Below are 27,917 nucleotides of genomic sequence, written 5' to 3' on the forward strand. Positions count from 1 at the left end.
ACACCTCATCAAACTAGTTAAGTGCTTTAGGCTTGTTTGAAACCTGCAGGTAATGCCGCAGTCACACTAGAGTTTGTGCATGGAAAATTCTGTCGTACGTTGTTATGAAAAGAGGCAGGTTTAAACCGGATGATTAGAGATGTAAAAAAGCAAGTAATTGGTTTATATTTTGAATGTCTGTCATGTTTAGATCTTCTATTGGTCTCATGCAGTCACGCGATGTGATTTTCTAGTTCCAGAGTTCACAGCGAACTGCGAAACTTGTCGCACAAGCTTGTGTTTCCGGTCTGTTGCATTCACGTGCGTATGAATGGAAGTCTATGGAGAGAAAAGTCCAGTGTGTGACCACGGCTTAAGTGTGTTGGAGCAGGGTTGAAACTAAACTGTGCAGGGCTACGGCCCTCCAGAAACTGAGTTTGACACCCCTGCTCTAAATGATCATATTTATATATTTATATTTTGAAAACACATTGTCATTATGCATAAAATTAAACTAAATATCTGATAGATTATACCTTTGTCACAGTATATTGCCACGTAACCCCTATTTTAAACAGGTATGCTGTTACTTTTGTAAACAAGCAAAAATATGATTTTTAGCAGATGGACCATAAACAAGGAGAGAAGAAAAACACCTGCATGCCTGCATTTGAAAGGATAAACAATCCTTATAGAGTTTGTGTATTTTTTGTCACAATTTTGGCTGTTTTGTCTCAATTTCTAGCAGTTTTTATTTTAAAGGGTGATTATGGTAAATCTTCTAATACTAGGAAAAAATAGGAAAAAACCCTTTCACTTTTCTGAGCTGATGTTAGCATTAGCATTGTAGCACCACTCCAGGTTTTACTTTGCATTCAGTTCTTATTTGCTCGTTACTCCTGCATGAAAGTCTTAATGCTTAGTACAACAATTATGGTACATGTATATGGATTTTGTAAGTTTCATAACTTAATGATAGCATGTGTCAACTATAAATACAGGACTGCATACTTGTTATGAGGCCACGCCCCTGTGCCCTGTTTCTCCATGCTAATTAGGCTGTCTAACCGGTGACGGCCTACTTCTGTATTTGATGCTTAGCAACACCCTGAAGTATTCAGTAATGAAACAGCTATTATTAATTGGGCCCATTTCCTTACCTAATGCTTCCACTTCTTGATGGCTCTCACTATCTCTCACCTTTTTGGTATGTCTTTATTAAGCAAGCATGACTCAATAAAGAGGCACTTAAAGTGGCTTTGACATTTTCAAATTCAAATATTTGTATTCTTCTTTTTGTGGTCTAGAGCTGCACGATTCTGGCTAAAATCATGATTTTTTTTTTGCTTTAAAATAAATAAATGATTTTCTCACGATTCTGTAGATGTAAAAGAAAGGTTAATATTAGTGGGCTATTATTATTGTTATTTCTCAAACATATGGTAAAAAAACTATAATAATATTATATGTAGGTCTACTGTTGGGTAAAATGCTCAATTTTGTATTGGTGGACTTGAACAGACATTAAATTGGTCCTGGACATTAAAGCACAGTGAAGTGGTTACATCAGAATACAACTATTTATAATTCTGATGTTGAATTATGTTTCAGACATATGCCTGTAATCTGTCATTGACACTATTATTAGACATTTTTTTTCTACTGGTAATATCAGACATTTGTCATTATCAGATTCCCTCTTGTCTTGCATTATATTTAACAATATGTAGGCTAGAGTAGTTATAGTGATGCTGTTGAACATTTATTTTCATGCACAACTCTCTGTGTTCACTATGAAATAAAAACATATTAAAAGCTTGTTGCAATCATAACTCTCTAATGCGATATGATTATTTAAATGATGTGCATGCATTTGGTTTCATTTTCACTGCTAAGTGCAGTTCATACTTCCCGCGCAGCTCTCAAATGACCACTCTGTTCCATAAACTAAATGTTACTTACAACTTTACTACTTGTTGTTTACAGCCTATGCAGGTTCTGTTCACTAAAGTAGACTTCATTCACAGGCGCGCACCCGCTCTCTCTGTGGTAACAGCTCACGGTCTGCAGCTCAGGTCACGTGTGATATCGCGGCCACGAAAACCTCATTACATTAAGACAGAAATGGCATTTTTGGGTGAATTATTCCTTATAAATACGGTATGTTACTCTTTCAACACCATTGGTGTCCATGTTGCTAAACAACGTATGTAAAACAATGTGAAGACTTGTGCTGCCGCCTTTTCTTCTCTCCTGAACTTAAAAATATGATTGGCAGAATCGTAGAAATGCTGGATTAAGATCGCCTAGGAGGTCAAAACGAGATTGTGATCTTTTTCCGATTAATTGTGCAGCTCTACTCTAGTCTAACGGGCAGTCTCTGGATTTACTGGACTGAGTGTGTGTTTGAGTAACATAGTAATATTTATTTTATTCTATACAACTTTGATCACGGTGGCACAGTGGGTAGCGCTGTCACCTCACAGCAAGAAGATCCCTGGTTCAAGCCCCGGCTGGGTCAGTTGTCATTTCTGTGTGGAGTTTGCATGTTTTCCCTGTGTTGGTGTGGGTTTCCTCCGGATGCTCCGTTTTCCTCCGCAAGTCCAAAGACATACGCTATAGGTGAATTGAATTGAATTAAATTGGCCGTATGTGTAGGTATGAATGCAAAAGTCTATGGGTGTTTTCCAGTGCTGGGTTGCAGCAGGGAGAGCATCCACTGCTTAAAACATATGCTGGAAAAGTTGGCAATTTATTCCACTGTGGCTACCCCAGATTAATAAAGGGACTAAGCTGAAAAGAAAATGAATGTATGAACTCTAATCAAATTTGACATTTCTTATTAAAAATGTTGTCATTTAGAACTTTGTTTTGTCAGAAAATACCATTTGGTCAAAATAACAAGTGTTTTCAGTTGTTTTGATTTTTAAAGGCATAGTTAATCAACCACCAAATTTTTCTTACATATTGGTATAACAGTGAAATATAATATTATGAAGATATAATCAGTATAGTTATATCAGTTCTAGAATATATTGCCAATGTTTTGATGAATCGCAGAATCATCAAAACATTTATCAATTTTAACCAATAAAAATACAGGGTGTGACTCACAATCCACAGCTTCGTCTATTGGAGAGTTTTAGCCGAATCCAGAACTGAACTGGGAGAGATTCTGGAAGTTCTCCTTTGTCAAATGCTAGCTATATCGTTTTTCTATATAATTCACTGGAACATAATTAAAATTAAATTGTAATAATTTTTCTCTTTCTCTTAATTTTTTTTTGTTTACTGTTTATATGTGTGCAGCACTACAGTAGTTCTGGTTTCCCTTTGTGGAATGATAATGCTGCAATCTTCAGGCATGGAAAGATGAATCCTCTCACGCAGACCAAGCATTCTCGTTTCAGTCTGCTGTTGTCCTTTTGGTGTGTTCACAAGTAGCTTTTTGGTCCAGACAGTATCAGACATCACCACTACTTTTTTTTGATGTCAACTTGTTGTGTCCCGGGCTTTACTCAACCATACCACATCTGACCCCATCTGCACACACAGCGTCCATCTCCCTCCTTTCCTGCCGTCCCTAATTTACAGGTCTGTCCCTGGCTGAGCTCTGACAGTGAATCTGTCTTTTGGGTATTAATGCTGTCAGAGAGGATGGGAAATTAATGGTGCATGTAGTGAAATTAAAGCCCTGCCTAATGACTGCACCTATCTCCTTCCTGACCTTGTCTCTCTCAGCCCACAAGGGCAACAAGGTGAACCGTAAATCTCGCAGATCTACCTTTTATAACCTCACAGCGCTTAGAAATTCATGTTATGAATGAAAGCTCTAGAAATCAAATGCGCACAAGCTCCGCCGTATTGAACCAAATCAACATGAATGAAAGGAGGTGTGTTTGTGCGCAAGCGTTTAATTGACGTTTGTAGCATTGTGAATTAACTTGAGGGCATTCTTGGACACTATCTTTTGTCTCCTCACCTCTCCCTGAATGACCCGATACAGGTTTATCATGTGGGAGCATGTGTAAATGAGGGATTTTTGCATTACCTGCTACATTCGCAACCTCCCTTCCTTCTCCAGCCCTTGCTTCTGTTGTCATAGCAACCCTCTGATGATAACAATAGGGCCTAGAGGTGTTTTGGGAGGGTTCGGGGGGAAAAAGGACGAAAGAAAGAGCGAGCAGAGGCGACGGAGCTAAAAGAGCTACTTCTCCAGCTGATTGCCATAGCTCATCAAATTCCTTCACATCATCAGTAGCACTATGACTCACCACAGCCCTGCCCAAACACTCGCACTTTCTGACTCTCTCTGATTGCTGTTTTTGCTCTCCCCCACCACCCATGTCCTCTTATCATCGCTGCAACGATGTTGATTAGAAGTCCATGACAGCCATGACCACTTGTGTGTTTGAAAGGCTCTTCTGCTGTTGTTTTGGATTATGAGTGTCAAGGTAGAAATGGTTTATACGTGGGTTTTAATACAACTGTTTGTAAAACAAACCAGTCATTAAAGCAATGAGTCATAGGACCTCGATCATATTCAAAAAGCAGGTTCTATTGTGTATTGTGTGGAGATACAAGGGAAACAGCATTATCTGATTCTCCATGCTTCATTTTTTGTTCTCTAAATAAATTGATACACTACTTTCGTATGTATAGTTCATGTTCATTCATTTATTAATTTTCTTTTTCGGCTTAGTCCCTTTATTAATCTGGGGTCGCCACAGCGGAATGAACCGCCAACTTATCCAGCATATGTTTTATGCAGCGGATGTTCTTCCAGTTGCAATCCACCACTGGGAAGCACACATACACACTTGCATTTACTTACATACACTTTGGGGTTCAATTCACCTACACAACATGCCTTTGGCCTGTGAAGGAAACTGGAGCACCCGGGGGAAACCCATGCGAACACAAGGAGAACATGTAAACTCCACACAGAAATGCCAGCTGGCCCAGCCAGGACTTGAACCAGCAACCTTCTTGCCGTGAGGCAATTGTGCTACCCATTGCGCCACCGTAACAACATAGTCCATGTTATATGGCATATTAGTAAGCAGGAAAGCAATCAAATGAAAAAAAAGTGTATGATCAACTATGATTTTCATCATAATCCGTATTGTTTTGGTGCATTTCTTAGAATACTACCTACGAAAATTACATGTTGGGTCTGCAAAGTGATCTTTTGTGACTGTTTGAATGCATTCAGCCCTATGATTGTTTATGCTCTTAATGCAAGCCGATCAAATGCGTTTTCAACCTCAGAAAGTGGTTGGAAGTACACGTTTTGCCTCTGCGTTTAGTTTTGTTGTGATCAGATTGAAATTGCATCATAATTGCAGGGTTAAATAGCCCCTAAAAAGTAAATGTGATAGGATTGCACATTTTATTTAACATCAAATAAGGTTATTGTTATTTACAAGGGTCTTGATTTTAGTCACTCATTCAAATTGTCTTTGAGACGCTCCCACAAAGTGAATTTTTTTTATCACTTCATCTATTATTAAAATCCTTGTTTTTGTCTATATGTGTGTGATCTTTCTGGTGACATTTTCTGGACTTCCCAAGTCATTTAGTCCAAATTTAAACCAAGTCCCTTCCTAAAATGAAATGTCAGCTTGCCTTCAAATCTGCCATCATCCAATCATCAACCAGTGGATAAATCTAGGCCTCTGAACTAGATTGCATTGTGACTTTTATATTCTGTATGAATACTCTGGATAGTACTGGAAATAGCGGTATATATTATTTTTAAACAATTGGTAAATACATTTTAACACGTTGCTGTTTTAACGTTTACCAGTGCTTCACAAATTGTTCGTTATTATTTGTAATATTTATTTGTTCGTATATAGTATCTCTTTTTTATTTTTATTTTTTTATTTTAAGAAACTGTATAATACAACTCAGAATACAGTAAAAGTGAATAGCTTCTTTACACAATATTCACATTAGAGACACAAGATAAAGAGCAAAACCAAAAAGTACATTAAAAAAGTTAAAAGAAATAATAATGCAATAAAAAAGTTTTTTTCTTAAATCAAACAAAATAATCTGCCAATGGGGTAAGCAAAATAATATTGTTTTGCGATATTTAATAAGATTATTTTGCTTACCCCATTGGCAGATTATTTTGCTTGATTTAAGGAAAAACTCACTTAATTTTGGCATATTATTTTTTTCAAAACAAGACAAAATGTTTTGCTTGTCTAGAAAATGCTTCTTGATTTAAGAATTTGTAGATATTTAGACTAGAAACAAGACAAAAAATCTAAGTAAGAAAAACTTTTTTGCAGTGTATCTCATAATATTAACAAAAAAATTTAATGATTTAATGTAATGTTCTATTTCACATAGAAAGTCTATAAAAATAGATTTTTTTAAAGGAACCTCTGTTTGTGAAAGTAAAATTTCCCAGCAAGTATAAGAAAGTTCACAGTGGCTTGTAACGACTTGTTTTGGTTTTCAAAATTACTAATAACATCCTTAAGATGCAAACTACCACTCATACTAACCTTGGAAAAGCAATATGAACTTAGATCATTCCAAAACAATTATGATACATTGCATGACAAAAACAAGTGACAAATGTCTTCACACTCATTCTTACAAAAGGTGCAAATATCACCTGGATGTTAACTATTATAGAACCCCTTAAAAACTTTCCTCTATGAGTAATTGAGTTATGTGACTGGGAGAATTGATGTATGAACTTATTATTGCATTCATTACTAAGAATAGATTTTCCTCCTGACAATTGTTTGGAACCTGTTGTATATATTATCACTTTAATATCCATACTGTGGTATTATGGTCTAGTAGGGTTGTCACAATACTGGAATTCAATATCAATCGGTACTGAAGTTTTAAAAACCTCCATTTCCCGATGTTGAGCTTGCTTCCTGATGGCTTATTTGCCATTGCGCTCAACAGAAATGACTGTGATTGGCCGAGAAGTTTAGTTCACCGAACTCACCACTGTTTACTAAGTGTAACTACAAATATAGGGACACTTAAGAATTTCAAAGTCAGGTCGATCAGCTGGTTTGTCTAAAAGCTCACATATGAGTGATCCAGTGATGAATCACAGCTTTAAAATGCTCCAGTGTCCCTGTATCTGTGGTTACACTCCGTTAACTGCGGTGAGTTCTGTGAACTGATGACCTTTATGACCAATCAGCCATTTCTGTTGAGCCTGTGAATACAGTGGCGAATCAGCAGTAAAAGAACATGCTTAACAGTGTCTCAAATTAGCGGGAAATGGCCATTTTTAAAATTCCAGTATTGGTTGGTACCGAATTCCAGTATGGTCTTTCCAAATACAAATTGATGATATCAAGCAATCAAGCAATCCTTACTATATACTTTCTCCATACTAATTCTTACTTCTAATTCCAGTGGCATATCTTCCTGTCCAAATGTTGACTGTTTAAACACAAAAACTTGATCATTTAATTGACCATTTAATGTCAAAAATTCCTAAAAGCATTACATTGAGGCTTGAGTAACAGCAATTGAGGAGAACGTATCATTTTACTGAATTTGGCTTCGTTTCTCTTGTTTGTTCTCTCACACTCCTGCAGGGATCTGCCTCAATATGGACACAAGCAGTGGCAGTCCTATTTTGGCCGAACGTTTGACGTCTACACCAAGCTGTGGAAGTTTCAGCAGCAGCACAGGTCAGCCCTCTAGATAGAGCTATTTTTGAAACAGAAAGGTTTGTTTTTTTATCAGAAGCTCAGAAATAAAAGTTGGTTCCTTGGCTTGTAGATCTAAAGATTTAACGTGCATGGTCAGACTTCCCTCTGATTGTTCTTCTGCACCAATGATGTCAACATTAATAACAGATGATTTCTTATTTGGCTTTGCATTACTGGAGAATAGACAAGTCCTGGACAACCGGTATGGTCTTAAGAGGTGGCAGATAGGTGAAGTGGCCTCAAAAATTGGCCAGTTGTACTACCATTACTAGTAAGGAGCCTTTTTAACCCAGCTATTTATTCTGCATGTTTCTCTTTTTGATGTTGTTAGCTTTATCATATTCTTCTTTTTCAGCCTCCGCACTTCAGAAACAAGCTACCTAAATGAAGCCTTCTCTTTCTATTCGGCAATTCGCCAACGGTCATATTACCACCAGGTCAACAAAGAAGACAGGTGAAAAGAAGCTAAAATAAATCATAACGAACAAAGTAACAAACTTATATTTCTATCTTATACTGTTGATTAATCTTGTCCCATCTTCTTTGCACAGGCCAGAGCTGGTTGTAAAAAAGCTGAGGTATTACGCTCGGTTTATTGTTGTTTGTCTGTTGCTCAACAAGATGGACCTGGTTAAGGTGTTAGTGAAGGTAAGTAAAGGACAGCAGATCAAATAGACCAGTTATTTCGTCTATGGCTTACTATAGATTTTGATTTGAACGGAGGTTCTTGCCAAAAAAATATAATTCAGCACAGACAGTGTGTTGGCCACTTATGCTGCTGGAATAAAGACAAAATTCATGCCTCATCAATTTTGGCACTGTCAAATTGCATACTGTTTATCCATTAATCATATACATTTTGTAAAAAATATAGCATTTAAAAAATCTATTAATTTATTATTTATTTTATTTTAAATAAAATTTCCTCCTTTTTTATTTAAGCATCTTTCTGTTGTGTTTTATGTTTGGATTCACAAAGGAGTAATCCCCATACTCACAGTATGCCGTTTACTGTTTGAATAAGCACGGTTTGCTGTTTATTGTTGTGTCTGAGAGCACCTGCGGTGAATTCTGCAGGAACTTTCGGAGGAGATTGAGGACTACACCCAGCGCTTCAACACTGAGGACCAGTTAGAGTGGAATCTGGTGCTGCAGGAAGTAGCAGCTTTTGTGGAGGTGGGCTTTTGGAATTTTTTAAAGCATACATAAAAGCGGCATCAGTACAAATGCACACAAGTCACCAGGAAATGACATTCAGAATCCATATTACTTTCATAATGCCGTGACTTGCCATGTGAAATAGGATGTAATGTAATATCTTTTTTTCTACCTATTGCTAATGTTTAGAGGAAAATAAACTAATTTTGTATAATATTATTTTTTGACCCACTCCTTAAACTTCTGTGAATGTGAGAAACTTTTAATTCTGTTTAATGTTTTAATGGCATTAACTTTTAATGGCAACTATAAGGGAAATAACAAGAGCAATAACAGTTTGGATACATGGCAGTATGATATTTGAACAGCATGGTGTTTAGCACTGTTGCCTCAAAGCAAGAGGGTCACTGGTTCTAGTCCTGGCTGGACCAGGTGGTGTTTCTGTGTGGAGCAAGTTCTCAACATGCCTGTTTGGGTTTTTTTCTGAGTTTTTTTTAGTTTAGTTTATTTGTTTACAGGGTGAATGCACATTAATAAACATTACTGTAAAATGTGCCAGAATTAGCCAAGAATGGCTATTTTTCATCCGTAGACCCTTTACAGAATGTTAAAAAAGTCACACCTAAAATAGAAGCACAACATTAAACATTAAATACACTTTCATAAAAAATACAGTTAAAAAAGTAAAGAAAAAAAGAAAAGAAAAAAAAGAACAGACTGATGGCAGCAGAGGACAAAAAGCCAAATACAACAGTACAAATGTGTCAAGAATACAGTACTAATGCTGACAATGCTGATTTGTCAATAACCAATTTCTAACATGAGACTGAAAAGAACGAAAAGTGCATGATCTTCTCATTGTTGGTGGGATGGAGTTCCATTCCCTAGCAGCTCTCACTGAAAATACAGATTGACTGAATTTACTTTTTTTGAGAGGAATAATGCAGTCCCCTCTGTCACCTCCTCTAGTAGTTTGATGAGCAGTCGTTCTAATATTTACAAACTGATTTAATGGTGAAGTCGGGTTATGTAAAGTCTTAAACATTAAACAGATATGATCCCATTTTCCCCACAGTCCAAAGACATGCGATGTTGGTGGATTGGACAAACTAAGTCGGCCATAGTGTATACTGGGTGTTTCATAGGACTACCCCCAGTCCTGGGCAACACCCACTATACACTTTATTTTGCTCTTAGTGTTGGGATTAGATCTGAAAGTAATGGTTGGTTCATTCTGCTGTTTACCAATGCATTTTAAACCCTAATTCATAATGACTGAATTTTCATTTTTGGTTGAGCTAACCCTTTAACTTAAAAGGAAAATTCACCCCAAAATAAAAATTCTGTCATCAACTACTCACTGTTCTATTTGAGATTCTTCTTCTGTTGAACACAAAAGAAGGTATTTCAAAGAAAGCTGGAAAACTTAAATCATTGACTTTCATAGAATTAGTATTTAGGTAATAAGTCCATGGTTTTCCACTTTCTTCAAAATGCCCTCTTTTGTGTTCAACAGAAGAAAGAAACTCATAAAGGTTTGGAACCACTTGAGGGAGAGTAAATAGTAAGTAAATCTTTATTTTTGTGTAAACAATCCCTTAACAATACTAACAAAACATGTCAACAAGTCAAACATGGTCTTTTAAGACCACTATTCCTATTCTTACTCTGTAAAAATGATATGACAAAAAGTCATGACAACAAATGTTTTACTTTATTAATACTTTAATACTTTACATTAATAATCTTATTTTGATATTAATATTTTAATATGTTTACCTTCGTATTTTTAGTCAGTTTGACTAATGAAAGTTAAGATTGCAACATAATTTGATTTGATTCAACTAAACATGAGAAGGGAGCAAGATTTTTTTCCAGTGTAAATGATCTTGATTGTTACTTAAAGGCCGGGTTTAGTGCCTCCTGTTAGACTGTATAAAACAAACACTTTTGTTTGTCAAATATGTTTAAACCTTTACAAAAATGTACACATTTTACTGGACTGTCCTTTAATGATTCCAGAAGACTTTTATTAAAGAAATGAACAATTTTAAAAAAGGACAATTTTAACAAAGTGACACCAGGAAAAATTCTTGTCATGTATTAACACTATAAATCTTATTTAATTTATGTATTAATTTGTTTGTTGTTTTTAATTGTCTATTTAATATTGAAATGTTCTTGCCATGAAAATAGCCTTGGTTGCTGACATGGCAATAAATAAAAAATACATTACATTACAAATCCACAAATGTACTGTTTATTTCTACACAGGCCGATCCTCTGATGATCCTGAATGATGACAATGCTGTGGTGGTCCTTTCCAATCGGCTGCAGGAGGGAGGTGTGCCCCCTCTGGAGCAGGGCATGGTGGTTGGCCAGCTCACCTTGGCAGATGCTCTCATCGTTGGCAACTGTAATAACCAGGTGGGAGTACAGTACAGCAAAACACCTAACTAGTTACATAATATGTCGAATTCAAGCAGTTCTTTCTTATGTAAATGATTAGACACTTCAAATTTGTGGTGTAGGTTTATCTAACGTGTTTTATCTCAGTCCTTTTTTTGTTGTTGCAATGATTGGGTTTCTTTTGGTTTGCAGGTGAAGTTCAGCGAGCTGACCATCGATATGTTTAGAATGCTTCAAGCGCTTGAGAGGGAACCGGTGAACCTGGCTACGCAAAGCTCCAAACCAGGGACACTTGTAAGAGAAGACTCTTACACTCTCCCTGTCACTCTCTATGTTGAGTGTTTCTGAGTATTTTCACCCTTCCTTCCTCGCTATTTCAGTACTTCACCTTTCTCGGTGTCTCTCTCACTGTTGTTTCTCGCTCCGCCTGCTCTCTGTGTCTCTCGATTCCTCTCTCACTCATTTATCTCTCTCATTATAGGAGCCCAATGAAAAGCCGGCCAAGAGAGAGAACCCTCATAAATATCTCCTCTACAAACCAACCTTCAGCCAGCTCTACACTTTCCTGTCTGCCTCCTTCAAGGTTTGGCTGATGTCTTGGCTCTTTTTAGCACCTGTCAGTTCATTGTTAATAATCCATGCTGTCGTTTACGTCCAGTTGATATTAAAAGTTGTGCCATGTAGTACGCTAGCATATTGATAAATGACCAAATGTAAGGGTTTTAAATAATAATTAAGTTTATAATAAAGATAAAAAATATGTAATTTCATTTCAAAATTTCAAAATAGATTTTTCTTTAAAGTAAATACTTTTTTTTTTCACCAAAAAAATGTGGAACTGCTTTCTGGATCACAATATTGAATGATTTCTGAATTCACCACACAAATTAATACCTTTAATAAATATGTTTGTATGGTTTAATGTATAGAAAATTGTAAACAGCTATTATAAATTTGAATTATACTTCACAATATAACACAGCTCTAATAAGAAATGGTAAAAGTAAATATGGTAAACACTTAAACTTAAGACCCATAGATCAGGGGTGTCCAAACTCGGTCCTGGAAGGCCGTTATCCTGCAAAGTTCCAGCCCCAATCAGACGCACATGGGCTAGCTAATAAAGCTCTTACTATGCTTTCTAGAAACATTCTTGCAGGTGTGTTGAGGCAAGTTGGAGTTCAAATCTGCTGGACACCGGCCCTCCAGGGCCGAGTTTGGACACCTCTGCCATAGACAGACTGATGTCTGTTGCTATTTGGACCGAACAAACTGTTTGTATAGTGTGTCCACTGTCAAATTGGACTGATATAAACCCAGCAAGTCTCTTTTTTTATTTCCTGATGTTAAAATAGGACCCAAATCCCAGTGATTTTGAGGCCCACAGAAATGTGACGTAGGAGTGTAGTTTTCCCTACCCATTTAATCGATTGACAGGCGCCATGTTTGTATATTAACATGTATACACATGTCCACAGAATTTGTTACAACTTTCTGTGACTTTTATGTTTTAGAAGATTATAACGTTTTAAAACAGCATGTTTGTCAGACAGTAAATTCGCCATGTAATTTTTAACCAATATAATCACCATGTGTGTGTGTGTACTGCAAGGCATTTGTGTAAGACTCATCATTTCAGAAAGGCTTGAATAAGCTCCACCTCAAGTACATCAATTAAACTTGGTATTTTTTACTATTGAGCTGTATTTCAGCTTCATCAAAGTGCTGTTTATCTGACGTAAAGCATGATGAGAAGCGGACACACACGTGGGAATAGGGTGCAGGGAGAAGTAGCATTTACAACCACAAGCTACAAAAACATCTACAATGTATTCATGCACCAAAATGGGTAGATTCTAGAGGCTATAATAAATTATATGACGGTATTTTGAGCTGAAACTTTGCATACACCAAAGGCTTATCCTGTAAAAGGGGTTAAATAGGTCCCCTTTAAACGTATGGTTAACCCATCTGCAGAGCACACACACAAAAATAAGATCTTTAGGACTGTAAATAGCTTGATCATCTTCTTACTCTTTAAAAATACCAAAATACTTCATCTTTGCATCTATGCATCTTTGATAATAAACTTGATATGCAGTATGCAGTATTGTTTCCCCCGTAGATATATTAGCTTGAAATCAAATGTTGTGATTCAGCTCATAGCTATGAATTATTATAAATCCCTGTGTAAAAAATGTCTAAAATTATAGCTACTAAAAAAATGGATTTTTCACAAATTCCGAAGACCTCTTTCTGTACAAAATACATCAACACAGCCCCAATAGCTCATTATAATTTCAAAAATATGAGACAAACATCAAAAAGATGTTTTAAAGCTGTGTTTCTTGTATTATCAGTTCATTATGGTGATGTTGGAGTTGTGTTGTCTTGAGTGTTGCCTCATGTGTGATTGTGAGTGTGGCAGCATGGAGTGCTACAGGGGTGTTACTGTGTTACTATCGGCTCTGCCTGTTGCTCCGCTGAAGCGTAGCACCTCAGGAGTGTGAGGAAAACCCACACGCACACATGACTCAGATCTTACATGCTTGTGCAGTGTTCATTTTTAACATTCAGACACCACTATTTTTAGGCTCTTTTCTTTTTCTTGCATCATGTTTTGTTTAGATGAATAATTGTCATAGGATCTTGCATGTGCTTCGGGAAACATTTCCTATCATTAGCTATGGTGTGTGTGTCTGCATGCAAAGATGAGTTCTTAAATGCTGCATTTTGAAATATATTTTGTCTTAAGGGCTGCACTGAGATGCTCTGGCAGTGTAGCACTGAACTTAATAATTATGCTTGCTGTGACCCTGCTTTCCTGTTTGTAGTATTGTAAATGTTCTCATTTAATTAGCTGATTAAATGGATTTACTTTTTCATTCTAGTCATTAAAGGTTTTCTATTCTCTCACCGATTCTTATATTGCTAGGAGCTGCCGGCCAATAGTGTCCTGCTGGTGTATCTCTCTGCCACTGGAGTTTTCCCCACTGGACGCTCTGAGAGTGAAGGTACACCATTGTGTTTTTAGCACATTGCTTTTCAGTCCAGACGATCTGGAATATTGTTTTCGTAATGTTTACAGAAGTGTCTTGTAAATGTAAGCGCTCTTGGAATGCTGTTCAGTCAATCAAATTAGTCATTTGTCATGTCTGCATGTCAGCTTTATATAGTCACCAAGTTGAGTGCCCACCAGACACACTAGAGGACGCTCTACACATCACATCTGCCACTGAACCAGACTACACATCCCATAAACCTCAGCACCTCACACCTGCTGTTCATGAGCTTTGATTACACACAGCTGCAGATGGTCCTCACTGATTATAGACACTAATTAAAGTTCCCATGAACTGGAAGATGCGACCGTTAACTTTTTTTCCTATTGTGACATAATTTCTAGAGAAACGGAATATAAAATGAGAAAACAGTGCTTGTGGCTTTTTTTTCTACTGCAAGTTAAATGGATGTAGTAAAGTAGTGGTGGGCAAAGCGAGGCTTCATGAAACACTAAAACCGTCGAAGCAAATGTGTCAAAGCTTCGAAACGTTTCAAAACCCCACTCTTCAGTGACACCTATTGGTCAGTTTTTATGTATTGCACTGGAACCGCTTTAGCAAAGAAAAGTTGAGCAAATTAAGGGATTAAACCCCACTTTGTAGAGTTGAACTCAAGTGGTTTAGTGGAGCTGTAAGGCTTCCCGACTACCATGCAGGGATAGTGGATTCGAATCCAGGCTGATATAGCTATTTTGAAATGCTTAATATCAGTTTGAAATGCTTTGTTCTTGTATTCTTTTGTTTCAACATTGGTCGGATATCCGAATAAACACTTTGTGAATAAATATGTCTTGTTTTGGTCATAAAACAGGGTTGTTGCCAGATCAGACACGGTTGTGGCTGGAAGTTAACAAGAAAGTCAGTTTTACGTAAGCCATCCATATAGTAAAGTAGGCATCTCAGGCATCGCCATTTCTGTTTGTTGTAAAAACTGACAGTTGGAGGGGCGTGGTTAAGTATGTTAGCCACGCCCAGTTGCTAACAAACAGGAAAAAAACAGGACATGCATTTTCAGATTTCCATTAAAGATTAGAAGCGCAAACTTTTTTTCTCTTAATGACATGCACAGATGACTTGTTCACCACAAAACTAGCAAAGTGAGCGAACATAATCATATGGTTATTTTTGATTTCTTGGGGACTTCTTTAAGCACACATGTTCTTTACTCAGTATTGATTCATGTTCTAGTGTGATTAGAGGAATTAGAGGACTCAATAGCTGGGTTAACATCCCCCTGTGTTAATGCGCATTTTAAAGTATCGCATGAGAAAAATAATGAAAACAGTCATTTCAAATTTAAATATGCTTTTGCACTTACATGAGGTGTTTTGGCAAAGAAGGGTAATGCGAGTAATGGAAGAGGGAAACGCAAGTGCCGAAAAAGCTCTGATGTAGCGAACAGTACACCCATGTGATTAATAATCATCTCCATTATGCTCACCTTATTTACTATTGGTTGCCAGGTGACCAATACTAACAACTCTAAAGCTCTAAAAACTTGATGGAAACCCACCTAATTTGAAACCTGGCTAATTATTTATGATGTTTCATATTTAAAACAGAAGACAGCACAGACTGATATGATGTAAATACATTAACAGAAATTTTTGCTTATAGTAATGTCTAATTTTCAATCCAATCAAATATTAAGTATTGGCCAAAAAGAAAATTCTGTATCTGCCCTTGTACATTATTTTTTGTTGTGTTTTTTTTGTTAGTTATATGTTAAATAAACCATCAAAAATGAGAAAAAAATTATATTGATGAGAGGAAAACACTAAACTTTGTTAACATTTATATTTTTGCAGTTAACAAATTTAATTGACAAAAAGGACAAACAACAGTTTATGATTTATTTAATTTTTTGTTAAAATGCATAGAAAACCATGTACACCATGACTACCTATAATATAATATAATATAATATAATATAATATAATATAGGCAGTGGCGCAGTAGGTAGTGCTGTTGCCTCACAGCAAGAAGGTCGCTGGGTCGCTGGTTCAAGCCCCGGCTGGGTCAGTTGTCATTTCTGTGTGGAGTTTGCATGTTCTCCCTGCCTTCGTGTGGGTTTCCTCCGGGTGCTCCGGTTTCCCCCACAGTCCAAAGACATGCGGTACAGGTGAATTGGGTAGGCTAAATTGTCCGTAGTGTGTGAATGTGTGTGTGGATGTTTCCCAGAGATGGGTTGCAGCTGGAAGGGCATCCGCTGTGTAAAAACTTGCTGGATAAGTTAGCGGTTCATTTTGCTCAGGCAACCCCGGATTAATAAAGGGACTAAGCCAACATGAAAATGAATGAATAATGTAATATAATATAATATTTAAATTTCTTAGCTTTTCACTTGTATTTGATTATAGATTGACATTTTCCGGCATATTATTATTATTATTGTTGTTATTATTATTATTGTTATTATTATTATTATTATTATTATTATTATTATTATTAATAATAATAATAATAAATATGAGCATGTTTCTTCGCTTATCACAAATCAAACACTTATCCACAGAAAATCTACATTTATCTACATCTTCACAGAAGGCATTCATTATTTTATTTAGGAGACCACTCTTATTAAATATTAACATTCTAATGTTTCTCTTAATCTACAGGACCTTATGACTTTGGAGGTGTCCTGACCAATACTAACCGAGATGTGGTGAATGGTGAGACGGTGCAGAAAAGAAACCAGGCACAAAAAGAGATGCACTGGTGAGCCTTCATTGACACCCATTCTATGCCAACCAAGCCTATTGTACATAGAAACTATAATGTGCTTACTATGCATACGAGACACTGAGCTGTTATTTTAACCCGCATACATGCGCAAATGTGTGTTTTTCAGCCTCCACCCAGGAGACCTTTTCCCCTTCACTAGGAAACCTCTGTTTATCATTGTCGACTCCTCCAACAGCACAGCTTATAAGGTGAGACTTCAGCTCTCCATCGCCTTTCTTTTCTGTCACACGCTCACATTTCGTCCATCATTGCAGCATCTGTGACATCATGAGGCCATTCATTATTCAAGAGCTGCCATGTGGTTGCTCTATAAATAAGGCGATCTGAGATCTTCATGAGAAGAAGAGTAAGAAATCAACAGTAGGACACCTTTAATGCAGAAATTTAATACAGCACTCTTGTAGGTTTTTGTTTAACACAGAGACTGATTTGATCACCCTTTGTTTCCAGTTTTTCTTCCTCAAATGATTTTCCATAGACGGCTGCTTTAGATTAGTAATGCAGCGCCCCCTTGTGTACATTTATAACACATTCACTTTAGGTAGAGCGAATTTACTCTTAAAGTTTTTATCTAGTTCCAAATTTGTAAGATTAATGTTAGAATTCTTAAAAGGCTCAGTATGAGTATCTAAAAAACACACAGCTTATAAAAGTGGAAATTTCTCCTAATAAAATTACTAAAATTCAATCATTCATTTTCTTTTCAGCTTAGTCCCTTTATTAATCATGGGGTCGCCACGGTGGAATGAACTGCCAACTCATCCAACATATTTTTTATTCAGCGGATGCCCTTCCAGCTGCAACCCATCACTGGGAAACATCCATATGCACTCTTTAACACACATACACTATACGGACAATTTAACTTACCCAATTCACCTGTACCACATTTTTGGATTTGTGGGGGAAACCGGAGCACCCGGAAGAAACTCACACGAACATGGGGAGAACATGCAAATTCCATACAGAAACGCCAACTGACCCAGCCGAGGCTTGAAGCAGCGACCCTCTTGCTGTGTGGCTACCCACTGCACCACCATGCCGCCTAAAATTATTAAAAAGTAAACTAAAATAAATAAATAAGCTGATTATAAACAGGGATGGCAGTATATATAATACAAGTAATTCAAATACATATTTTAAATACAAAATAGTATTTTGTAATTTGTATTTGATTAGGTTTAAGAAAATGGGTTCATATTTTGTATCAAAATACTTTAGTGTCTTGTATTTTTGTATTTTTAAAATACTGTGAAATACTTTGACAGCATAAAATGCTCCCTCGGGTTGATGCTTTCTCAGTTATTTGCCTTAGCCTGAGGTCATAAAACAAAATTTATTACGAAATGTGGTCAACGCTTGTAGTATGGATGGAAATGATGCATCTTTGCTTAAGAAATGAGATGGAATAAAATATCAGTCCTTAAGAACAGGATGTGGAGCCTTGGCCAAATAATCATTCTCAGTCTCAGTGCTGCAGGTGGGAATTCAGACGAACTTTTCGAATAATTAAACACTTAAAGATGGTGTACTGGTGTTCAATAAGGTGGAGAGACTTTTCCAGTTAAATGACCAAAACTAAAAAAAATCTTGGGAGATGGGTAAACTGCACATGTAATAGTAGTTTTGAATGAATTGCTGATATAGATGCCAAGAAAATAAGACAAACAACATAAAAACAAGTCCTACAGTGGCTGACTTAAACTTGCTGTTGTTATCAAACATTGTTTACTTCACTAAGTCAATTTAATGGTGAACAAATTGATTGAATATGCCTACTGATAGAAGGTTTGCAAAGAAATGTTATACTCCCATGTAAAAGTATTTCGTAATATTTTTAAAATGCAAAATACTGTTTTTTTTATACTTGTTGTGGCCTCTGTATTTTGTAGTTTATTTTGATACATTTAAAATTGAGGTATTTGGTATTTTAATTTGAAATACATTTTAGTGTATTTTTGCCCATCACTGGCTATAAAAATAAACAATATTTCAAGTGTCATATACACATCATTCGTATGTGATATTTATTTTCCAGTGAGCTTATAATACTCACTGTTGAAGGCAAAACTATAATTCTTCCTGTGAAAAATAAATTTTTTTTCAATACATTTAAAATAATCATAAACAAATAGTTTTAATAACTAATTTCTTTCATTTAGATATTTTGTCTTTGCCATGATGGCAGTACATAATATTTTACTAGTTATTTTGTAAGATACTAGTATTAAACTTATCTAGGTTAATTATTTTAACTAGGCAAGTCATTGGACATTCTGTAGCCAATAAAAATAATTTTATTAGGGAGCTTATAATATTGATCTTAAAATCATTTATATAAATGTAAAATTGTATTTTATTTCAGCCAGACTAAAATAAATATGACTTTCTTTTGAAGAAAAAAAAAAAATATAATAACAAATACTTTAAATGTTCCTTGCACTGTTAATAATCACTTGCAAAATTATTAAATATCACAGGAAACCTAATAATGAGACCTAATAATACAATAACTTGCCTAATTACCCTAACCTGCTTAGTTAACCTAATTAACCTAGTTAAGCCTTTTAATATCACTTTAAGGTGTATAGAAGTGTCTTGAACAATGTCTAGTCAAATATTATTTACTGTCATTACCGTCATCATGGCAAAGATAACATAAATCAGTTATTATTAGTTATTAAAACGATTATGTTTAGAAATGTGTTAAAAATATCTTCTCTCCGTTAAACAGAAATTGAGGAAAGAAATAAACAGGGGAGCTAATAATTCAGGAGGTTTAATAATTCTGACTTCAACTGTATGCTGGATAAGTTGCCGGTTCATTCCGCTGTTGCGACCCCTGATGAATAAAGGGACTAAGCTGAAGGAAAATGAATGATTATATGATTATATATATTAAAATCTAGGAGAGTCCTAAAAAGCATTTAAACACGTGCTGTACTGTGTATGATTATGTATGTGACAAAATTAGAATTTGAAATGTAAAGATACTGTATTTGTCATGTAATATAACTCTTTTTATCTGTCTCACCACAGAATTTCTCCAATCTGTTCGGCCAGCCCCTTGTTTGCCTGCTTTCTCCAACAGTATATCCGAAGAGCATGCAAGGTCTCTTTTTTGTTGTGCTAATGTGTTGAGACATCAAACATTTCAATATTTGCTAAGCTTTTTTTCTTTCTTTCTTTAAAGTAGCATTTTTCTATTATTATGCTGCTCTTCTATTGTATTTTTAACACTGTTGTTGTCCTTTCTTGGCTCGCTCATAGACCAGTCTCAGCGTGGGAGTCTGTTTACTCTCTTCCTTTACAACCCCCTCATGGGCTTCCTATCTGTCTGTGGACTGAGCAGCATGCGTTATGGATTGTGGGAAAAAGCCCAGGAACTCCTGCGGAAGGTTTTCCATGACATTGGCCAGATGATCACAAGTTCACGAGTTATAGGTAAAGCTTATGTACACCTTTTGTTTCGTTCTAGCTGTATTAATAACTTTACAATCAAAATTTTAATCTTATATAAAAACAGGTTTATGCATGCATTGTTGGCTTATTAGGATAATTAGCATAACAAATTTATTTTTTAAAAGTACACTGCCTGACAAAAGTCTTGTCATCAATCCTAGTTGTAAAAGCAACAAATAATAACTTGACTTCTTGTTGATCATTTGGAAAAGTGTCAGAAAGTAGATTTTTCTGATGAATCATCTGTTGAACTGCATCCCAATCATCACAAATACTGCAGAAGACCTACTGGAAACCACGTGAACTCAAGATTCTCACAGAAATCAGTCAAGTTTGGTAAAGGAAAAATGGTTTGGGGTTACATTCAATATGGGGGTGTGCAAGAGATCTGCAGAATGGATAGCAACATCAACAGCCTGACGTGCCAAGACATCTGTGCTGCCCATTACATTACAAACCACAGGAGAGGGCAAATTCTTCAGCAGAATAGCACTTCTTCTCATACTTTATCCTCCAAATCAAAGTTCCTGAAAGCAAAGAAGGTCAAGGTGCTCCAGGATTGGTCAGCCCAGTCACCAGAAATGAACATTATTGAGCATGTCTGGGGTAAGATGAAGAAGGAGGCATTGAAGATGAATCCAAACAATCTTGTTGAACTCTGGGAGTCCTGCAAGAAGGCTTTTTTTGCTATTCTAGATGACTTTATTAATAAGCTATCTGAGTCATTGTTGAGATGTATGGAGGCAGTTTCCCAAGCTTATGGGAGTCAAACACAATATGATGCATGATCATATTTTAGTTTGGTAAATCTAGTAATCTAGAGGCCTTTGCCTTTCACATAAGCAACTTCCGATACTAAATGATCAACTAGAAGTCAAGTCATTATTTGTTGTTCTAAAACTTGGATAGTCGACAAGATTTTTGTCAGGTAGTGTTCAGAGTGGTGTAAAAAGTTTTGCCCCTTACTGATTTCTTGTATTTTTTTTTCCTTTTTTTTTCCACAATTTAATGTTTTAGGACATTAAGCAACTTCAAATATTAATCAAACTTAACACAAGTAAACACATTATGCAGTTTTTAATGAAGGTTTTAAATGGTGTATGTGATACATTGGACCAAAGGACATATTTATATTTCATAACTTTTCCATTGACTCTCTTCCAGATCAGGCGTATCTGCAGTTTTATGGTGATGAGTTTCTGCGTCTGCTTATGATCCGCTTCGTGTTCTGCTCCTCCGCGCTCCGGTTACACAAGCTCTTCCGGGTGAGACTCAAATCCAGGAATATTAGACCCGATCATATTAAATAACACACAATCTGATTAGTAATGATGATCAGTAAGATGATAGTCATATTTGTCTCATGAAGCTTTTATTAAATAAGGAGTTAGTTATGAATCAGATCATTTTTGAGTTTGTCCATTTATACCAGTAGTTTTCAATTCCAGTCCTCGGGGTACCCGGCCTATTTTGAGAGGTCCATGAACTGATCCTTGTTTGTCAAATAAAAGAGACATAAAAATGTGCAGGGTGACGGAGCCACTGATTTTGATGAGTTCATATATGTAGCACAGTTCAAATGCATAAATAAATGTATTTTCGTATATACAGTGCTCAGCATATGTGAGTGCACCCCTCTCAAATCTCTCCTTTAAACTCTTATTTTTAATAGGAAGCTATACAATATTAAATTTGTGCATATACATTAGATTAGTCAGTACTGAAGCCAAATCTGCAGCTTATCTAGCAAAATAACTTACGATATAGGTCTAAAAACTAGTACACCCACATTTATATGTTGTAGAAAAATATTAAATACAAAATTAAAGAGGAAAAATCAAGAAAAGCAAAAAAAAAAATTAGTCTAAATTTTGTAGGTTGTCATTTTTTGAATATTTAGCTTGAATTTAGTTGTATTATCTTTCAGTTTCTAAATATTTTCGGTGAAAATAAAAAATCAAAAAATCAAAAATCAAAATGGGGTGTACTCAATTATGCTGAGCACAGAATGAGAATATTCAGACGATGTTCAAATTGTATTTTGAAACAGACCGTTGCATTACCAAAAGGCAACAAATTTTGAAAACTAAGAATTAAAATCTTGGCTTCAGAAAATTTACTTATCCTGAACTTAACCCAATGGACAGCCATTTGAACAACATAGGGTTGTTGTTAACTAAAACTAAAATGTTTGTCATTTTATTTATTGAATTAAAACTGTAATTTTTAAAAATATGAATATTTCTATTAGTTCATACTTGATTATTTCATAATCTAGTTTTACAATTCCTACAATTAAACTAAACTAACTAAATTAATTAATTAATTAATTACTAAATAAAAAAATGTATAAAAGAAAAACAAAAGCACTTCAAACTTCACAACATTTTAAATAAAATAAAATAATACTAAAATGTCTAAAATATAGTCATAATAAACAAAAACTATTTAAGTTTTAAATTAATTTAATTAAATATATAAAAAAGCTTTTATTGATTGTGCTTTTGTCATTTTAACAAAGATGCAATAAACTCTAAATATTGGAAAACTGTACATGGAAAAGTGCTGTGGTATGGTTAGGTTAGACCCTTTATTGTGTGAAAAACAGTATGTGGTAATTAATAATATATTGCGATTGACACGGATTACAATATAATTTAGATTTTTGTTTAATAAAGGAACAATTTTGTCATAAATGTAACATTTCAGGGTTTTTCCAATGCATATTTCAGTGAGTGCCCTATAAAGGGTTAAGAGTTGATTTTAGGAGTAGGGTTAAAGCCTACTTGTGCAATTATAGAAATACTGTAACTAAAGAAACTAATTACAGATGTTCTTTTGTTAGTGTGAGTAAAAGTCTGAATTAACATCCTGAAATGCAGGCATACGGTGGAATCTTGCACATAAAAAAAGTTATTGAAATAAATAAATGATTATTTTTCAGTATTATATTTAGAATTAATATCTAGAATTTTCTAATAATTGTGATTGTGAGTCATGTTATGCACCACCTGGTGGCGCTGTTTACACCACATTTTGACAATAGCTGAAAACTTCAGCCACATTTGCAAAACTAAAGAACAAATGCAGGTCCTCTCATTGAGGATAAATATAACAAAAAAGATGACTTTTTATAAGATTACATCTTTTTTGAAGCAATGTTTTATTCAAAATATTGCCACCAATATCAGCTGGATGAGGATGCCGTTTTTGTGCATGTGTTACAGGAAGCGAGGAGTTTTCCAGAATCGTATCCCCCTCTGCCAAAACAGGAGATGGTGGAGAGCAGCCTTCTACAGAAACATGTGCTGGAGCTGGCGGCCATGCTGGATGTGCAAAACCTCTTTTCCGATGGCATGCTGGATAACTATTGACCACATGGTGGCACCGTGCCAACTTACAGACACGCGCACACAACACGCTTATGCCCATAAACACAAGCATACACAAGTTGGTAGGTAGATTCCTTTGAATAAGCAGGTTGTTTAACCTAATCTCATTTAGATCTAGGTAGATTTTAACTGTTCGAGAGAAAATATCTCATCGTCATGGGGCAGATATTTCACATGTATTTCTAGATTTTAAGGAACTACACACACCCAGATGTGAAAGCGTTGCTCCCAATATACAGCAATTTACTGCATGCATGTACCATATGAGTGTACTGTACGCGCGCAGGCACACAAGCCTGTTGAGGGCAGCTATCGCCTTTCCTGAAGGTGTTCAGAGAGCACAAGATAACCATCGAGAACGATCTAGAAACATTTTATATGTCAATTGGTATATTTCCAGGGAGATTCTTCCAAAAAGATAAGCCTAAGGCTTTGGCAAAACACATTTTGGAGAAGGAAGGGTGTTTTTTCTTCTCAACACTTTGCCTCTGCAACGTTTACACAACTCTTTCTGTAGGGAGCGTGCTGCATGTTTGCATTTATTTGCTCTGTCTTGCCTTTTTTTGTTGTTGTTTTGTTCTGTTTGTGTTTGCTTTTGTGTCTTGACACAAATACTGCGGACTTTAGCCTGACCTTTTGAAGGAGGTCCACCATGCTGTGCCTCTTTTGGGTTATTTTGGTCATCAACTAACCGGTTCATAAAGAGGATACCGTAGTTCACCCAAAAGATAACATTTGCAGTTTATATTACTCACCCACAAACCATCCAGGATGCAGGTGACTTATTTTCTTCTTTATCTTTGGTAAAATATTACAATTTCATAAAAGAATGTTAACACCGACCAGCATTTAGAGAACATAACAATAACTATAGAGGACAATAAACCATACGGAGACCAAACAAAATTAATACCTGAGCCTTCAGATGACACATTGTGTTAGTTCACCCAAAAATGCAAATTCATTCATTTTTGGTTAATTTTCCTACGGCTTGGTCTCTATTTCAGAGGTTGCCACAAGGTAATGAACCGCCAACTATTCCAGCTAGGGCTGCATGATGTTGGAAAAATGACATATTGTAATACTTTTTTTTTTTGATTTATATTGCGATATTAATACAATTTCACTAGATGAGTTAAATAAATGTTTGTAAACAATCTATAATTTTAGATTAAATGGGAAAATTCTGTAGGGGGTGCATAAAATATAATAAACAATCTACAAGCATAGACACAAATTCAATGAAGAAAAATATGCAAATTAAATAAACAGCATTATATTGTTTTGCAAAGAGTCGAAATATATTCAGGTGTACAGTGATTGAATAATCAAATGTAAAATAATACTGCATAGTCTTTGTTTTATAAACCATTCCCTCACACAGTCACAGACCTCAAAAAACACTTGTGAAATGATAAATTATAATCCAGACTCAACATTGCATATCTTCGCAATGAGACCATTGCAAATAATCACATTGCGATATCGATGCTGAAACGATATATTGTGCAGCCTTAATTCCAGCATATGTTTTACGAGCGTATGCCCTTCCAGCCACAACCCAGATCTGGAAAACACCCATACACACTCAGTTTAGTTTATTCAATTCACTCATAGCACATGTCTTTGGACTGTGGGGGAAACCGGAAAACTATGCCAAAAGGGGGAGAAAATGCAAACTCCACACAGAAATGCCAACTAACCCAGCCAGGACTCGAACCACCAACTTTCTTACTGTAATGCGACAGTGCCAACCACTAAGCCACAATGCCATTTAAAATGCAAATTATTTTAATTGATTATTCATCCTCATGTAAACCTTCATTCGTTATCAGAATGCAAATTAAGATATATTAGGTCAAATCTGAGAGCTCCCTTTTCCTCTATAGACAGCAAGGTTTTCGACTTCAAAAAGGTACCAAACACATGGTTAAAACAGACCATATGCCTTCAGTGCTTCAATCAGAATATTATCAAGTTAAGCTACAAGAATACTTTTTTTTTGCAAATAATACAAAACTAACAACTTTATTCAACAGTTTCTTCTTCTCAGTGTCGGTATATGGAGCACTGTACAGCGACTTATCCTCCCCCCTGGATGCAGCTACCTTTGGTAAACAAAGCACATGTGCGTAAGAGGTGATACGTCAGCAGCGTTCTCATAAATATGCGCAATATTCTTGAACGTAGAAAAAAAATAATTGAACAAGTTTAAGGATGTTTTTGGTACATTTCTGGGCTCTGAATGAGACCTTGCTGTCTAAGGAGGATGGGGGAGCTCTCAGAGTTCACCTAAAATATATTGATTTGTTTTCTTAAGACGAATGAAGGTCTCAGAGGTTTGGAGTAATTAAAATCGTTTTTGTTTTTGTGTGAACTAACACTTTAAGATCTTATAAAGTAAATCAGTGTGTGCAAGAACCGTAATACAGCTTAAAACTAAATTATGAACTTTAATCCACAACCTCAGCAAACAATTACGACAATATGAAGTGCGAGCTTCCTGTTGCATAAAGTAACGAAAAAAAATGTTTCTACAAAATAAGTGTGGAAGGACATGTTCTGTTGTTTAAAAAATTGCTCCTTGTGATTATCTTATGTGCTGAAATCTATATTTAAAAAAAAAAGTGATTATATTTGCGTATGCAGTTTCGGGTTTATGCAGGTTTAAACTAAACATATTCCAAAAGCTAGATCTTCGCAGCTCTCAAATGGTCGCCCACTTAAGCCAAGCAGGGCTGCTCCCAGTCAGTACCTGCTTGGGAGACCTCATGTGAAAGCTAGGTTGCTGCTAGAAGTGGTGTTAGTGAGGCTAGCAGGGGGCGGCCAATCTGTGGTCTGTGTGGTTCCTAATGCCCCAGTATATTGATGGGCACTCTATACTGCTCAGTAAGCGCTGTCTTCCGGATGAGATGTTATACTGAGGTGCCGACTCTCTGTGGTTAGTGAGACCAGGGGCTCTCAATCTACAGTCATTGTGGGTCCTAATCCCCCAGTATATTGATGGGGACTCTATACTGCTCAGTGAGCGCCATCTTTTGAATGTGACGTTAAACCGAGGTCCTGACTCTCTGTGGTTAGTTTAGACCAGCACGGGCGCTTTATCTGCAGTCTTTCTGGGTCCTAATCCCCCAGTATATTGATGGGGACTCTATTCTGCTCAGTGAGTGCTGTTTTTTGGATAAGATGTTAAACCGAGGTCCTGACTCTCTGTGGTCGTTAAAAATCCTAGGATGTTCTTCAAAAAAAGAGTAGGGGTTTAACCCTGACATCCCGGCCAAATTTGCCCACTGGCCTCTGTCCATCATGGCCTCCTAACCATCCCCATACCATAATTGGCTTCATCACTCTGACACTTCTCCACCAATCAGCTGGTGTGTGGTGTGAGGCACAATATGGCTGCCGTCGCATCATCCAGGTGCATGCTGCATACTGGTGGTGGGTGAGTAAATTCCCCCAATGTGTAAAGCGTTTTAGGTTTTTCCCCCAATGTGTAAAGCGTTTTAGGTTTCTAGAAATGTGCTATATAAGATGTACGGAATTATTATTATTATTATTATTATTATATTCCCAATGTTTAAAATGCATTGTATAAGCAACAGGATGTTTCCACTTCAAACTGTTATGATTGCAGTCAAAACTGGCCAAAGTTGTGAATTAAAGCTATTATATTATATTATATTATATTATATTATATTATATTATATTATATTATATTATATTATATTATATTATATTATTGTAAATGATGTCTGTTTCCTTCACAGACTGATCGCTTTGCTTCATGAGCCTACAGTGTATCATCTGAAGCCATGAGTACTAATGAATTCTTTTCCTCTATATTTATTTTAGTTTTTATTTTTACTCGCTGGTAACCTTATGTTATATTTTCAGCTAAAAACAATCTTCTTTAATGTTCCACTGAAGAAAAAAGCCACTTACAGCTTGCGTAACCTAAGGGTCAGTAAATTCACAGTGAACAAAGTCTTTGGGTGAACGATCCC

At 35.9% G+C, this 27,917-nt stretch overlaps 1 protein-coding gene and 1 long non-coding RNA gene across 8 annotated transcripts in view; one reads left to right on the forward strand and one right to left on the reverse strand.

Moving 5' to 3' along the window:
* The window catches only part of scai (suppressor of cancer cell invasion), a 53,065-nt gene extending 28,425 nt beyond the window's left edge, over positions 1-24,640 (forward strand). For 3 of the 7 annotated variants that reach the window (XM_087253626.1, XM_087253628.1, XM_087253627.1), the window contains exons 3-17: positions 7,569-7,664; positions 7,870-7,956; positions 8,041-8,139; positions 8,237-8,333; positions 8,763-8,861; positions 11,118-11,270; positions 11,445-11,585; positions 11,734-11,835; positions 14,188-14,266; positions 16,933-17,032; positions 17,166-17,247; positions 20,099-20,171; positions 20,330-20,503; positions 21,686-21,786; positions 23,749-24,640. In XM_087253626.1, the coding sequence (XP_087109752.1) occupies positions 7,569-7,664; positions 7,870-7,956; positions 8,041-8,139; positions 8,237-8,333; positions 8,763-8,861; positions 11,118-11,270; positions 11,445-11,585; positions 11,734-11,835; positions 14,188-14,266; positions 16,933-17,032; positions 17,166-17,247; positions 20,099-20,171; positions 20,330-20,503; positions 21,686-21,786; positions 23,749-23,895 (1,630 nt within the window). In that variant the 3' untranslated portion in view covers positions 23,896-24,640. Of the gene's footprint in view, positions 1-7,568; positions 7,665-7,869; positions 7,957-8,040; positions 8,140-8,236; positions 8,334-8,762; positions 8,862-11,117; positions 11,271-11,444; positions 11,586-11,733; positions 11,836-14,187; positions 14,267-16,932; positions 17,033-17,165; positions 17,960-18,181; positions 19,904-20,098; positions 20,172-20,329; positions 20,504-21,685; positions 21,787-23,748 lie in introns of those variants that run through there. The other 4 variants (XM_087253629.1, XM_087253630.1, XM_087253631.1 and 1 more) reach the window with 2 other exon arrangements.
* LOC147844022 (uncharacterized) lies at positions 24,452-27,588 on the reverse strand. Its single transcript, XR_015491335.1, has 3 exons — positions 26,932-27,588; positions 25,613-26,795; positions 24,452-25,404 (listed from the first exon to the last, which is right to left on the reverse strand). It is a non-coding gene; the product is annotated as an uncharacterized LOC147844022 (long non-coding RNA).
* Between the last annotated feature and the right edge of the window lie 329 nt (positions 27,589-27,917).

This window comes from Danio rerio, chromosome 5 (assembly GCF_052040795.2).
Source record: "Danio rerio strain M-AB ecotype USA chromosome 5, GRCz13ab, whole genome shotgun sequence".
NCBI lineage: Eukaryota > Metazoa > Chordata > Actinopteri > Cypriniformes > Danionidae > Danio > Danio rerio.